This window comes from Borostomias antarcticus, assembly GCF_949987555.1.
Source record: "Borostomias antarcticus genome assembly, contig: scaffold_108, whole genome shotgun sequence".
NCBI lineage: Eukaryota > Metazoa > Chordata > Actinopteri > Stomiiformes > Stomiidae > Borostomias > Borostomias antarcticus.
Window position 1 is genome coordinate 471,460 of NW_028175623.1, and position 15,000 is coordinate 486,459.

Genomic DNA, 15,000 nt, shown 5'->3' on the forward strand with positions numbered 1-15,000 from the left:
AACGTTCCATAGCGCTCTATAACATCCAACAGAACTCTAGAACGTTCCATAGCGCTCTATAACATCCAACAGAACTCTAGAACGTTCCATAGCGCTCTATAACATCCAACAGAACTCTAGAACGTTCCATAGCGCTCTATTACATCCAACAGAACTCTAGAATGTTCCATAGCGCTCTATAACATCCAACAGAACTCTAGAATGTTCCATAGCGCTCTATAACATCCAACAGAACTCTAGAATGTTCCATAGCGCTCTATAACATCCAGCAGAACTCTAGAATGTTCCATAGCGCTCTATAACATCCAACAGAACTCTAGAACGTTCCATAGCGCTCTATAACATCCAACAGAACTCTAGAATGTTCCATAGCGCTCTATAACATCCAACAGAACTCTAGAATGTTCCATAGCGCTCTATAACATCCAACAGAACTCTAGAATGTTCCATAGCGCTCTATAACATCCAACAGAACTCTAGAACGTTCCATAGCGCTCTATAACATCCAACAGAACTCTAGAACGTTCCATAGCGCTCTATAACATCCAACAGAACTCTAGAACGTTCCATAGCGCTCTATTACATCCAACAGAACTCTAGAACGTTCCATAGCGCTCTATAACATCCAACAGAACTCTAGAACGTTCCATAGCGCTCTATAACATCCAACAGAACTCACAACAATTCCACTTCATGAAAACAAAAACAGGATAAAAATGAACTATTCAAGGTTATAAATAATTTAAGATAATAAAGCACCTATTGTAAGGGAATGAACACAATAACAAAACAAAAACAAACAAATAAAGAAAACAAAGCAAGATCATGTGTACAGATGGCACCATGTCTTCTTCATATTTTTCTCGCCAATTTGGCACTTTTTAAGACCATTAGTGTCTGTAAACGTAGACAGAAATACTCAGTCCATATTCTGTGTAGGAGGATGTGAAAAAGTGTGTGTGTTTGTTTGTGTGTGTGTGTTTGTGTGTGTGTGTGCTTATCAGCATGTGTGGGAGGATAGATGTTTACTATGTGTGTGTGTGTGTCTACATATTCTCATTTCTCATGTACATAGTGTATCTATAGCTATAAAAACACGAACAGTATATTCAGTTTTCTCTACATTGTGAGTTGTCATTGTGTGTGTGTGTGTGTGTGTGTGTGTGTGTCTGTGCGTGTGTGTGTACACGTGTTGTCACAGTTAGTCTCCGGTAGCAGTACCCCCAGGGTTGTGAGTATGTGTGTGTGTGTGTGTGTGTGTGTGTGTGTGTGTGTGAGTGTGTGTGTGTGTGTGCGTGAGTGTGTGTGTGCGTGTGTGTGTGTGTATGTATGTGTGTGTGTGTGTGTGTATGTGTGTGTGTGTGTGTGTGTGTGTGTATGTGTGTGTGTGTGTGTGTGTGTGCGTGTGTGTATGTGTGTGTGTGTGTGTGTGTGTGTGTGTGTGTGTGTGTGTATGTATGTGTGTGTGTGTGTGTGTGTATGTGTGTGTGTGTGTGTGTGTGTGTGTGTATGTGTGTGTGTGTGAGTGTGTGTGTGTGTGTGTGTGTGTGGATGTATGTGTGTGTGTGTGTGTGTATGTGTGTGTGTGTGTGTGTGTATGTATGTGTGTGTGTGTATGTGTGTGTGTGTGTGTGTGTGTGTGTGTGAGTGTGTGTGTGTGTGTGTGTGTGTGTGTGTGTGTGTGTGTGTAGATCAGACAGTCAAACACAGTAGACTTCCACAGCTCAGGTTTCCTCCGTCAACACGTGAGATCAGGAAAACACGTCTGGCGAGGAAACCATGTGATGGATGCGTCCCGATACTAAAAAGTCACCTCCTCATCTTGTGTCCTATCCTTTATCTGCACAGTGACATTAGATCATATGAAATCCTCTCCTCCCTCAGGTGAGCCGATGCTGGTGAGCTGGACTGGTCACTGTCCAGCAGGTCATCCTGGTGGTTTTCACCGGCTCACTGTGTTCATTGGAGGAGAGGAGGAAAGGAGGCGGAGCCACTGAAGACTGTGATGATGCATCTTTCTGTGTATAAAACCAGAATTTACTGGACCGATATTCTGCCCTCAGGACAAGCAATTGAATCGCTTTGCCTTTTTTCCTCTCTTCCTGACGCCGGCAGGGGTGCCGCGGAGCATCTCGTGGTATTGACCCAAGTTTAATTAACCAGGAAGAAACACAGATGTTCCCAGGGAGCCATTTTGTGTCTGCAGTTTCACTGATGGAGCTGGAGTTTGAGTGCAACTGCGAAACCGTGAGAGAGGCAATCAGGCGATTTTCCCACTAGCTATTGATTTGTGTTTTCAATCAACTTTAAGGTCAAAAGAGTTGTTTTATTGCGAGAGCAGTAAAACATCTACAATACATAAAACCCAAATGAATTAAACTTGGGGTTGGGGGTCTAATTTGAACTTCTAATACATAAAGTTTACTGCCCTCTCTACCACTTCATCACAAAGCAAACACCTTAACACAGAACAACAAATTAACAAAAAACAGTGTCAAGACCTGACGTTTCTAAAATGGCGGTTCTGAAGAAACTCTTGTTGGGGATGCATTTGTTTTCTGTCGTGGCCCAGAGACCTGGACCTCACATCAAATATGGATTTGTTGACTCAGTGAGAGCCCAACAGCTGTTACAGTCAGTAAACATTAATAAACCATGTACCAGTAGAGGGATGAGGAGCTTCATCGTGGGTAAACGTTAATAAACCATGTACCAGTAGAGAGATGAGGAGCTTCATCGTGGGTAAACGTTAATAAACCATGTACCAGTAGAGATGAGGAGCTTCATCGTGGGTAAACGTTAATAAACCATGTACCAGTAGAGATGAGGAGCTTCATCCTGGGTAAACGTTAATAAACCATGTACCAGTAGAGATGAGGAGCTTCATCGTGGGTAAACGTTAATAAACCATGTACCAGTAGAGATGAGGAGCTTCATCGTGGGTAAACGTTAATAAACCATGTACCAGTAGAGATGAGGAGCTTCATCGTGGGTAAACGTTAATAAACCATGTACCAGTAGAGATGAGGAGCTTCATCGTGGGTAAACGTTAATAAACCATGTACCAGTAGGGATGAGGAGCTTCATCTTGAGTCCTTAGGAAGCGCGGTGCGTGCTGGCTTCAGTTTTCTCTCCACTTCCTCATTGATCCCCTCTAATGGACGGATCGCTGTCATTAATTGGTGACACTCGAGAGCACACACACACACCTGGCTTCCCGTGGGGTGGCGTGCGTCTCCAACTGACACACACACACACCTGGCTTCCCGTGGGGTGGCGTGCCTCTCCAACTGACACACACACACACCTGGCTTCCCGTGGAGTGGCGTGCCTCTCCAACTGACACACACACACACCTGGCTTCCCGTGGGGTGGCGTGCGTCTCCAACTGACACACACACACACCTGGCTTCCCGTGGGGTGGCGTGCGTCTCCCACTGAAAAGGTTGAAGTTGCACAAACCCGACCATAACGAGATGTCGGGGAACGGGAGGGGAACAGGTGTTGCGTAGGTGAGGGGGAGGAGGAGAGGAAGACGGGACGCACACAGAGAGGAACACAGGAGGACGCCTCGGAGGCTCTGATGAAGAGGAGCACGGTTTGGTCTTCGTCACGTCATGGACCCATGAAGGAGATGTCTGCCCGCTGACGGAGATCATCTAGATTTCCATTCATATTCATGTGTGTGATAGACAAGGGACATTGTCAAGATTGAATCGGATACGCATACTTAATTCAACAAACTCCTATATATCACTACAATGTAGACCCACGTTATAGTTAATACATGGTAGTTAAAAAATTCTTATTTTCCTAAAAATAGTTCTCAGCTGGGCATTCTCCAATATCACGTAAGTATATTGCTTGACCTTTTTGCAATGTAACACACGTCAGAGTGAATATATGGGCTGGTGTGACACAGCGACGGTGGCGTCATAAAGACTATGAATGATGTTATTTCTATTATATATTGATATTTTTCCTAATGGTCAAAAAGGCCTTGAGAGCCGGGGGGTCTCTGGAACTGCTCCTACTCTCTCAGATGAAGTCATTACTTCACACAAAGCCCCATGTGTGTGTGTGTGCGTGTGTGTGTGTGTGTGTGTGTTTACGTGCCTTCATACACCACATGGACCCCAAACTAATTAGATAGAAATTGATTGGCTATTCCCGGGAAGGATCACTGATACAAGCCAAACAATGGCTGGATAGATTTTGACCAATGAGGGACGGAGGAACAGGGGGCCGTCATTAAAGCCGGGGCCGTCTGGCCAAATGCCCGAGGGTCCTTTTTTTTTTCGAAAACCTTTTTATTTTGGCCTTAAATGAAGTTTTATTGATCAGATAGCCGAGCCAATGATGGGTATTTGACATCCCCATTGTTGGTTTTTATTGCCTGCGCGACAGTTTCATTACTGGCAGTTGAAACAGGGCGGAGGTCATATGGACATCATCCTTCAATAAAAGGGCTCAATTAAGCACCATCAAGGGAAGCCATATCACACCCCAGCCAGTCCACGTCCACAGGGAGCTCTAATGAACTCACACAGGACACTGTCTCCGTCCGTCCACACTAACTACTGTGAGACAACTTCTGAGGTGGAATAAAACCACGCTGGCTGGTTCTGGAAGCACGACGGCGTCCGTGTCTCGACGGGGGCCGGAGCTGTGACAGACACACATTAGTACAAGACCAAAGTGGTCTGGAGCCAAAAGCCTCATTTCAAGTTCCCTTTTCACACTTTAAAGGGCTTACTGCCAGAGGCGTCGCTCAGTGGAGCGCTGTGCCACTAACGGACATGTTTAATGCTAATGCTAATTTAATTAAGCGCTAATTCACGACTGTCAAAACTCACGCCCGGCACAGCAGGTGCTTATGTCGTCTGTCAGAATAGTGATATCAACTTAGCGTCTGTTAACGAGGGGGTATGGGGGTTCAAAACTAGAATCCCTTTCCCATCAGCCTCGGCGTCGGAACATCACCAGGACGTTACCCTGACCCCAGAACCAGGACGTTACCCTGACCCCAGAACCAGGACGTTACCCTGACCCCAGAACCAGGACGTTACCCTGACCCCAGAACCAGGACGTTACCCTGACCCCAGAACCAGGACGTTACCCTGACCCCAGAACCAGGACGTTACCCTGACCCCAGAACCAGGACGTTACCCTGACCCCAGAACCAGGACGCTACCCTGACCCCAGAACCAGGACCCGTACGGACCCGTGAGGGCCTGTATTAAACCAGTACGGACCCGTGAGGGCCTGTATTAAACCAGTACGGACCCGTGAGGGCCTGTATTAAACCCGTACGGACCTTCTCTGCCTTTCAGAGTCCCCGGGGCGAAGCAGAGGCGGATCCCATCTAAAGACCCACCTGAGCGGCGCCCCGAGGCGGGCGAGACGCCCAGCCAGCCAGCGAGGGATCAGGAGAGCGCACGCGGAGGTGGAGGTTAGCCGGGGGCCGGGGGCCCCCCGTACGGGAGAGCGAGAGGGGGAGGTGGAGGTTAGCTGGGGGCCCCCCGTACGGGAGAGCGAGAGGGGGAGGTGGAGGTTAGCCGGGGGCCCCTCGTACGGGAGAGCGAGCGGGGGAGCGCGAGAGAGCAGGGAAGGAACGGCCGTGATTAATTTCAATCAAGACTTCAATCTGGCAGAGTTAATCATATCAGCACGCTCCCGTGACCCCGCGCCGTCTGACACCTCCTCCGCAAATTACTCCTTCATTTGGCCCATTAACCCAGACGGACCGCGAGAGAGGGGGGGGACACAGAGATGGGAGGGATTCATTATCGTGTGTGTGTGTGTGTGTGTGTGTGTGTGTGTGTGTGCGTGTTTATATTAGCAGACTGGTGTAGGTCAGTATGGGATGGGTGGCGTGCGTGGGCAGTGCGTGTTTGTGTCAGAGAGAGAGAGAAAGATGGAGATAGGTCGATCAATGTGAAGAAGGAGTGTGTGTGTGTGTGTGTGTGTGTGTGTGTGTGTGTGTGTGTGTGTGTGTGTGCGCATGCGTACATGTGCGTGTGTGGGATGGAGTATGAGAGAACAAGATAATCAATCTAGATATCCCATACCAGCACCAGAATTCAATCTCTACCGGCGGTTCTAGGGGGAACCGCGTAGAACGTCGGCAATTAAATCTAATGCCCGCTAAGTGAAGTTGAATCCTGTGCTCCATCACATCCCATAATTCAATAGTATCCTGTTCCCATGGTGATGGTGTGACATCTGATGTTTGGAACAGTAAGTGTGTGTCCTGATGGGTCCGCCAGTGTATGAGACGTCAAACCGTGCTCCGTCTCCAAGACATCATATATAATACAGTTGAGAAGATAATCATCCTTATTGAAAATAAAGAGAAAACAGAGAAAGATGACAAGGAGAAATAGAGAGGAGACTTCATCTGATTTATGGAAACTCCCTTTTCCTCCTCTGTTTCTCCTGCTCAGAGAACGAGTCTGAAACGGAACAGAACAGAGTGAAAAGCAGAACCTCGCCCTCAGAACCTCGCCCTCAGAACCTCACCCTCAGAACCTCACCCTCAGAACCTCGCCCTCAGAACTTCACCCTCAGAACCTCACCCTCAGAACCTCGCCCTCAGAACCTCGCCCTCAGAACCTCACCCTCAGAACCTCACCCTCAGAACCTCGCCCTCAGAACCTCACCCTCAGAACCTCGCCCCGTAGATGCGTGGAACCTGGGCCCGAGGCAGGCCACCGTCTAGCTCTCGTGTGGGCGTGGCGCCGCCGTGGATCATTCTGCGTCACCCACATCCTCGCTCTGACCCTCGCCCCTCCTCTCTCTTCTCCCTTCCCCCTCCCCTCCTCTCTCCCCTCTCCTCCCCTCCTCCTCCTCTCTCCCCTCCTCCTCCTCTCTCCCCTCTCTCCCCTCTCTCTCATAAACTGATTATCGTACATGTCTTACTATGGCAGCGTGACACCCAGCACCACCTCAGCCCAGAAGGGATTTTTGCAAGACTAGCGCTTTTGATATGCTAATGTTCCTCCCTCCGTAGCGCCGCTCATCAAAAGAGGAACACTACAGCTATACCTGTAAATAAATAACCGGCCTGGGGGATAGTTATGTGTGTGTGTGTGTGTGTGTGTGTGTGTGTGTGTGTGTGTGTGTGTGTGTGCTTGCGTGCGCCGGGTCTGGACAGGGCTCACTTCACAGAATCCGGGCAGATGTGCAGATACTGCACATACATGCGCACACACACACACACATACACACACACGGACGTTCCCTAGACCGGTTATCAGTATGCAAAGCATCTGTCCATGTGCTTAGAGGAGGAGGATGGGAGCACACACACACACACACACACACGTAAAACATGTGTAGGTTTTTTACGATCGATAAGCGTGTTCCAGTCCATGGCTTGTCCACACCCTCTCGTTCCCTCGCCCTCTCTCCTCCCTGCCTCCCTCCATCCCTCTCTCCCTCCCTCTCTCCCCTCCTCCCTCCATCCCTCCCTCTCTCCTCCCTCCCTCTCTCCCTCTCTCCTCCCTCCCTCCCTCTCTCCATCCCTCCCTCTCTCCTCCCTCCCTCTCTCCTCCCTCCCTCTCTCCTCCCTCCCTCCACCCCTCCCTCTCTCCTCCCTCCCTCTCTCCCTCTCTCCTCCCTCCCTCCCTCTCTCCATCCCTCCCTCTCTCCTCCCTCCCTCTCTCCTCCCTCCCTCCACCCCTCCCTCTCTCCTCCCTCCCTCTCTCCCTCTCTCCTCCCTCCCTCCCTCTCTCCATCCCTCCCTCTCTCCCTCCCTCTCTCCCTCCCTCCCTCCTCCCTCCCTCCCTCCATCCCCACCTGCTCCCACCCAGTTAGGTAATTACCTCCTAGAACAATTAAGCTGATAAGCCCCCCTGTGAAGGGAGGTGGGGGCGGAGGGCTGGAGCTAATATAAAACAAGAAGGCTAATTCCTCCTCCTCACGCTGCTCCTCTACCCTTCCTCCTCCTCACGCTGCTCCTCTACCCTTCCTCCTCCTCACGCTGCTCCTCTTCCCTTCCTCCTCCTCACGCTGCTCCTCTACCCTTCCTCCTCCTCACGCTGCTCCTCTTCCCTTCCTCTTCCCTTCCTCCTCCTCACGCCTGCTCCTCTACCCTTCCTCCTCCTCACGCTGCTCCTCTTCCCTTCCTCCTCCTCACGCTGCTCCTCTTCCCTTCCTCCTCCTCACGCTGCTCCTCTTCCCTTCCTCCTCCTCACGCCTGCTCCTCTTCCCTTCCTCCTCCTCACGCTGCTCCTCTTCCCTTCCTCCTCCTCACGCTGCTCCTATTCCCTTCCTCCTCCTCACGCCTGCTCCTCTTCCCTTCCTCCTCCTCACGCCTGCTCCTCTACCCTTCCTCCTCCTCACGCTGCTCCTCTTCCCTTCCTCCTCCTCACGCTGCTCCTCTTCCCTTCCTCCTCCTCACGCTGCTTCTCTTCCCTCTACGGCTCAGGAGAGGAGAGGAGAGCAGCGCCGGGCGGAGCGCTGATTGTTTTGTGAATGGTTTGATGGGATTAAAGAGGTTCGAGCGGGGAATGTGTTGTGTGCTTGAGTGTGTGTGTGTGTGTGTGTGCGTGTGTGTGTGTGTGAGTATGTTGTAATGAGGTAGATAATCACGGCGCCTGCCAGTCATTACTGGGTATTCATCCTGCCTCTACGGTGGCCTGCGGGGACCAAAGTTCCAGCGCAAGAGGGATTTGAATAGTTTTGTGGGCTATTTTTTGTTCTCCCATAAACTTGTATGACATAGAATTTCATTTGTAATAGAACATGATACTGAACACACTCCAGAACCTTTGGAACATTTGGGAACCCTTTGAAACCATTCCAGAACACGCTGTGGAACGTTGTAACCACGATCCAACCCCCCCCCCCGCTTTGAAACCTCCCCTTCCTGTCATCTGCGTCGCTACAAGAAACGACGGTACGTGATACACCAGCGCCCCTCCCCCTCCCGCCTCCCTGTCCCCCCTCCCCTTCGCAGCGTCTGTCGGGGCGGACACGCCCCCGTTCAGTCGTCCGGGAAGAGTTTCTCCTCCCCCTCTCCTCCCGGCCGCCTCCCCTTCCTCTCCTCCTCTGCTCCCCCCCCCCCTCACATCTTCTGCTGGGCGGACACGCCCTTCCAGTAGTCCAGGATGTCATGGAGGTCCTCGTCCTTGGCGAACTGCACCTTCTTCCGCAGGGCGTGGCCCGCCGCCATGTACGACGCCTCCTCGCGCGGCGACTTCCTGTACGGGCGGAAGCGCTCCCAGATCCTCAGCGTGCTCTCGGAGGAGGAGTACTCTGGCGAGGAGGAGTAGCCGGAGTAGCTGTGGAGGCGCGCCGGGGAGAGCTGCGCGTAGGCGGAGCTAGCAGCGTCACGCTTCGGGCGTCCGTGCGGCTTGGGTAAGCGGGCCTTCTGGGAGGGCGACGGCGAGGCGGGCGCGTCGATGGCGCCCTCGTAGTAGAGGGCGGGGAAGGAGTGGCGGTGCTCGGAGCAGTGGTACTCCGGGTGGACCTCCAGGTGGTGCTGCTGCTGACCTCCTCCTCCTCCTCCTCCTCCTCCTCCTCCTCCTCCTCCCCCCATCATGACCCCGCAGCCCATCCCCCCTCCGTTCGGACCCACCCCCCCGCCGTTCACAGTCCCACCGCACCCCCCGCCCCCGGCGTCCCCCCCGCCACCCCCCCCTCCCCCACAGCCCCCGGGGCTGCCCTTCTCGGAGGGGTACCTGGAGGGTTCGGGGCTCGGGGGCTCGGGCACGTCCAGGCTGAAGATCCTGCTCCTCATGGAGCCTCCTCCTCCTCCACCGGCTCCTCCTCCACCTCCTCCTCCACCTCCTCCTCCTCCGCCGCGGCTCTTGAGGGCCGCCGCCGTTTCGCCGCTCAGCTGCCTTTGGAGGGGCCGGACGGCGTTGGCCGGTGGGGGGTCCCGGTAGGGCGGAGAGAGGAACCCGCCGCCACTGATGCCGGGCCGCTCCGACAGCGGCATGACGAGGGGCACGGGCGCCTGGTTCTGGGGGGGGGGGCCGTGGAGGGGCAGGTGCGGGTGTGGGTGGACCTTGGGCGAGGAGGCGGAGAGGATGTGGTCGGGACGGGGGTGCGCGCCGCCGGGGGAGAGCGGGAGGAGGCCGCGCGGCAGCGAGCCGGGCGGCGGCGGAGGCGGGGCGGAGGAGGCGGGGTTGTTGTTGCCGTCCCCGGTCGCCGCGGCAGCGGAGGAGGCGTCGAGCTTCAGGGCGTCGATGCAGTTGTTGATGATCTGGTTGACCTTGTCGACCTCCTTGGCGATGGTGGAGATCTCCGAGGTGGAGCCGCGCCCGTCGTCGTCCGAGTCCTCGCCGGCCTCCGTCCTTCTGTCGTCCCCCCTCCCCCCTCCGTCTCTCATATCCACCACCGCCTCCCCCCCTCCTCCTCCTCCTCCCCCGTCCCCCACCAGTCCTCCGGAAGCGCCCGCCGCCGTCCTCACGTCCATGTAGTTCCCCTTGGACGCCATGGCCTCGGAGAAGGCGGTGGCCATCTTCTCCACCTGGGGGAGGGAGGAGAGGCGGGAGGAGGAGGTGGTGTTGGAGCCGTGCAGCATCCCCTGGCTGGAGGAGACGGACGGCGGGAGCTTGCCTCCTCCTCCTCCTCCTCCTCCTCCTCCTCCTCCTCCTCCTCCTCCGTGGAGGTGCTGCTGGTGGTGGTGAGCCTGCTCCTGGAGGCGCTGCATGGTGGCCGGGTCATTAGCTGCTGCCGCCGCTGCTTCTGGGCCGTACCTGGGAGGAAAGAAAATATATATTAAAAAATAATAATAATAATCCTTTTTTTTTTTTTTTTTTACAAAAATTACAATTAAAAAATTCTGAAATCATCTCAGATAGATATCTCTCTCTCTCTCTCTCTCTCTCTCCCTCTCTCTCTCTCTCCTCTCTCTCTCTCTCTCTCTCTCCCTCTCTCTCTCTCTCCCTCTCTCTCTCTCCCTCTCTCTCTCTCTCTCTCTCTCTCTCCCTCTCTCTCTCTCTCTCTCTCTCTCTCTCTCTCTCTCTCTCTCTCTCCTCACAAACACCAAACACCGTTCGCTTTACGCCCCTATGTGCGTACATAACACTCACAATACATGAAACATCAGTTACTGTGTAGGTATCAGTTACTGTGTAGATATCAGTTACTGTGTAGATATCAGTTACTGTGTAGATATCACTTACTGTGTAGGTATCACTTACTGTGTAGGTATCACTTACTGTGTAGGTATCATGTGTAGGTATCACTTACTGTGTAGGTATCACTTACTGTGTAGATATCACTTACTGTGTAGGTATCACTTACTGTGTAGGTATCACTTACTGTGTAGATATCACTTACTGTGTAGATATCAGTTACTGTGTAGATATCACTTACTGTGTAGTTACTGTGTAGGTATCACTTACTGTGTAGTTACTGTGTAGATATCACTTACTGTGTAGTTACTGTGTAGGTATCACTTACTGTGTAGATACCAGTTACTGTGTAGGTATCACTTACTGTGTAGGTATCACTTACTGTGTAGGTATCATGTGTAGGTATCACTTACTGTGTAGGTATCACTTACTGTGTAGGTATCATGTGTAGGTATCACTTACTGTGTAGGTATCACTTACTGTGTAGGTATCACTTCCTGTGTAGGTATCACTTACTGTGTAGGTATCACTTACTGTGTAGGTATCATGTGTAGGTATCACTTACTGTGTAGGTATCACTTACTGTGTAGGTATCATGTGTAGGTATCACTTACTGTGTAGGTATCAGTTACTGTGTAGGTATCATGTGTAGATATCACTTCCTGTGTGTGTATGAGTGCATGTATGGTTGCACTGCAGAGACAGTCTTTGTAGCTCTTGAAGAACAGAAAGTCGAGCACGATGCTAAGTTGTTTAGATCAGCTGCTGGATCCAAAATACGACAAAAAAACCCAGAAAGGAATGCGCACACGGTATCTCCCGTAGAGAACATCTATTCACACGGTATCTCCCGTAGAGAACATCTATTCACACGGTATCTCCCGTAGAGAACATCTATTCACACGGTATCTCCCGTAGAGAACATCTATTCACACGGTATCTCCCGTAGAGAACATCTATTCACACGGTATCTCCCGTAGAGAACATCTATTCACACGGTATCTCCCGTAGAGAACATCTATTCACACGGTATCTCCCGTAGAGAACATCTATTCACACGGTATCTCCCGTAGAGAACATCTATTCACACGGTATCTCCCGTAGAGAACATCTATCACACGGTATCTCCCGTAGAGAACATCTATTCACACGGTATCTCCCGTAGAGAACATCTATTCACACGGTATCTCCCGTAGAGAACATCTATCACACGGTATCTCCCGTAGAGAACATCTATCACGGTATCTCCCGTAGAGAACATCTATTCTGTGATGTTTCCAGCAGAAGCTCTTTCCCAGACAAGGTTCGCTGAGGAAAAGCTTGGGCTTATCACCGAATAAATCTACTGTACGGGAGCTACAGTCGCCACATTCCTTTGTTCTTTAATTGTATTTTTGATCCAGAACCTGATCTAAAACATTTTGGGATGTGTGCTACTTTTCCCTTCATAGCAACTACCTCATCTCCAAAATGGTCTTCTTGACACTGATCGACTTCTCCTTCTCCTCCAGGATCCTCCGCCTGCGCAGGCAGTAGTAGACCAACCCGAGCACGACCACCATCCCGAACAGGCACCCCAGGATGGTCATGATGTAGTGCGTAGTGGTCGACGGGCTGGCGTGCGTGTCATCGGCTCCGGCCGACCTCGTGGCGAAGAACAGACAGGTGTGGTTGTGGCGCTGGAGCTTCTGGAGCGACGCCACGCAGAAGGTGTAGTTGGTGTGCGGCTTGAGGTCGGGCAGGGTCACGACCTCGCGCATCTTCTTCAGGTTCATGACGTCGGAGGCGAAGGTGTGGTTGTACTGGACCAGGACGTACATCTTGCTGTAGGGGTGCGGAATCTGGACCAGCACCGACGCCGAGGACAGCGTGACGCTCTGCAGCTTGATGCTGGGGACGGGGTCGGCCGTGGACGACGGCGTGGGATGCTGGTACGACCCGGCCGCGTCGCCGAAGTCCGGGCCCACGCCCGAGCCGCCGTCCGGGTCGGGCGGCAGAGACACCGCGCCCGGTATCTTCACGCCGTTGCGGCAGCTGGAGGCTAGGACGACGCGCGCGTTGTGGGCGTGGCCGGGCACGGGGCTCAGCAGCGGGTAGCTGAACATCTCGCGCGGCGTCTCACACTGCAGCCGGTCGTAGGTGTGCGTGACGTTGTTGAAGCCCTCCAGCCAGGTGAGGAAGCTGTACAGGTCACACTCGCAGTGGAACGGGTTGCCGGCCAGCTCGCACACCAGCAGGCGGCTGAGGCCGGCGAACGTGGATGGGTCGAGGCGGGCGAGCCGGTTGGACGAGACGTCCAGGCTGCTGAGGTACGGACACTCCCAGAAGGCGTTGCTGGAGATGGCCTCGATGAGGTTGTGCTGGAGGAAGAGGCACTGGACGTGGCCCAGGCCGCGCAGCATGCCCTCCGTCAGGTTGGTCAGCTTGTTGTAGCCCAGCTGGAGAACCTGCCGAACGCGGAAACAGAGGTCGGGGGTCAAAACGACGCTTGCCAGAGCTGATCATTTCTGAAGCGCATGCTGCTGTACATTTGATTAGCGACGCCGACTCGGCGCCAAACGTTCCTGTCTCGATAATTGTTTGTCAGCGACAAAAGGTTTGACAGCTGGACGATTTATATGTTCCATATCAAATATGCAGTAGCTTTCACTTCGCTCATTGCTATCTAGCAATATCAGGTAGCTACAGTCATAGATATATGGGTACAGTAGGCTATGGAATAGCTAGTTTGGGTTGCTAGGCTCATTGTTTGGTTGCTAGGTCGTATCCAGGGTTGAGAGACATTGCTGAAAGAAAAGGTTACGGACACTTTCCATTTCACTTACGGTTCCAAACCCATGTTAACTATTGGATGTCATCACTGTTCCTAATACATGATATGAACACTGGCCCAAAGTTAAAATGCTTCAGTACTTCTATCAGGTAGCTCCACTCAACTCTATCAAACGCCTTTTCGGCATCTATTGCTACAACTATCTTAGGCGAGTTCATATTCTGAGTGTGCGAGATCACATTGCAAAATCTCCTAAGGTTGTCTGAAGAGTCTACCTCTCAAAAACCCTGTCTGATGGGGATGTATGAGATCCTGCACAGCTGTATCTAACCGCTGTTCAAACACTTCAGCAATTATTTTGTAGTCAGCATTCAACAGAGATGCAGGTCTCATCGAAGTCCAGAGTAATAGATCCTTATCTTTTTTTTTGTTTTTTAGCAAAGTAATAATGGCTAACTTAAGAAATACGGGTAGCTTGTTTTTCAGAAGAGCTGCATCAATCATGTTCTTAAGTGGCAGCAGGATCTTCGTTAAGAAGCATTTGTAGAACTCAATGGGCAGGCCGCCACTTCTGGGAGACCTCACAATTTGTAACTTAGCTTGGTTCAGTTCTGCCTGGTGATATATCATTGTCCAGGTTAGCCTTGTCTGATTCTGATAGGGTAAGGAAGGAAGGCTACTTCGTCTAAGAAGGAGCATATGTTCTCTCTGATGACAGATTTCTCTGATTGGTAAAGATCTTGATAGAAAGATCTGAACATGTTGTTTATGGATCCAGGATCTCTTGTGACCTTCCCATCAGGGCCTGTGATACTGCGAACTGCTCTCTCTTCCTCCGGCTTTCTAGTTTTCCATGCTAGTAATCTGCCAGCACTTTCTCCATGCTCTACATGTCTCTGTTTAGTTTTTAAAATTGCAATTTCCGCTGCCTGAGTGTTCCAGATGCTGCACTTAAGCTTTCCACAGTGTAGCTGTTGGAGTGTGGCCTCAATCTTATCTTTGCTATGTTTATTTTCTAGTTCCTTAATTTATTTTTCTAGCGCCAGCATATCTTTATCGTTTTTCTGTTTTAGGTGTGAGGAATAAGAGATAATACAGCCTCGGCAGAAAGGTTCGAAGGTTTCCCTCATAAGGATA

At 51.8% G+C, this 15,000-nt stretch overlaps 1 protein-coding gene across 1 annotated transcript in view; it reads right to left on the reverse strand.

Moving 5' to 3' along the window:
• Positions 1 to 9,070: 9,070 nt before the first annotated feature.
• LOC311329430 (protein phosphatase 1 regulatory subunit 29-like) overlaps positions 9,071 to 15,000 on the reverse strand; it is a gene marked incomplete at both ends in the record, with an annotated part of 8,038 nt that continues 2,108 nt past the window's right edge. The window contains 2 exons of the mRNA XM_084463278.1: positions 9,071 to 10,709; positions 12,549 to 13,537. Of these exons, the coding sequence (XP_084319404.1) occupies positions 9,071 to 10,709; positions 12,549 to 13,537 (2,628 nt within the window). The remainder of the gene's footprint in view (positions 10,710 to 12,548; positions 13,538 to 15,000) is intronic.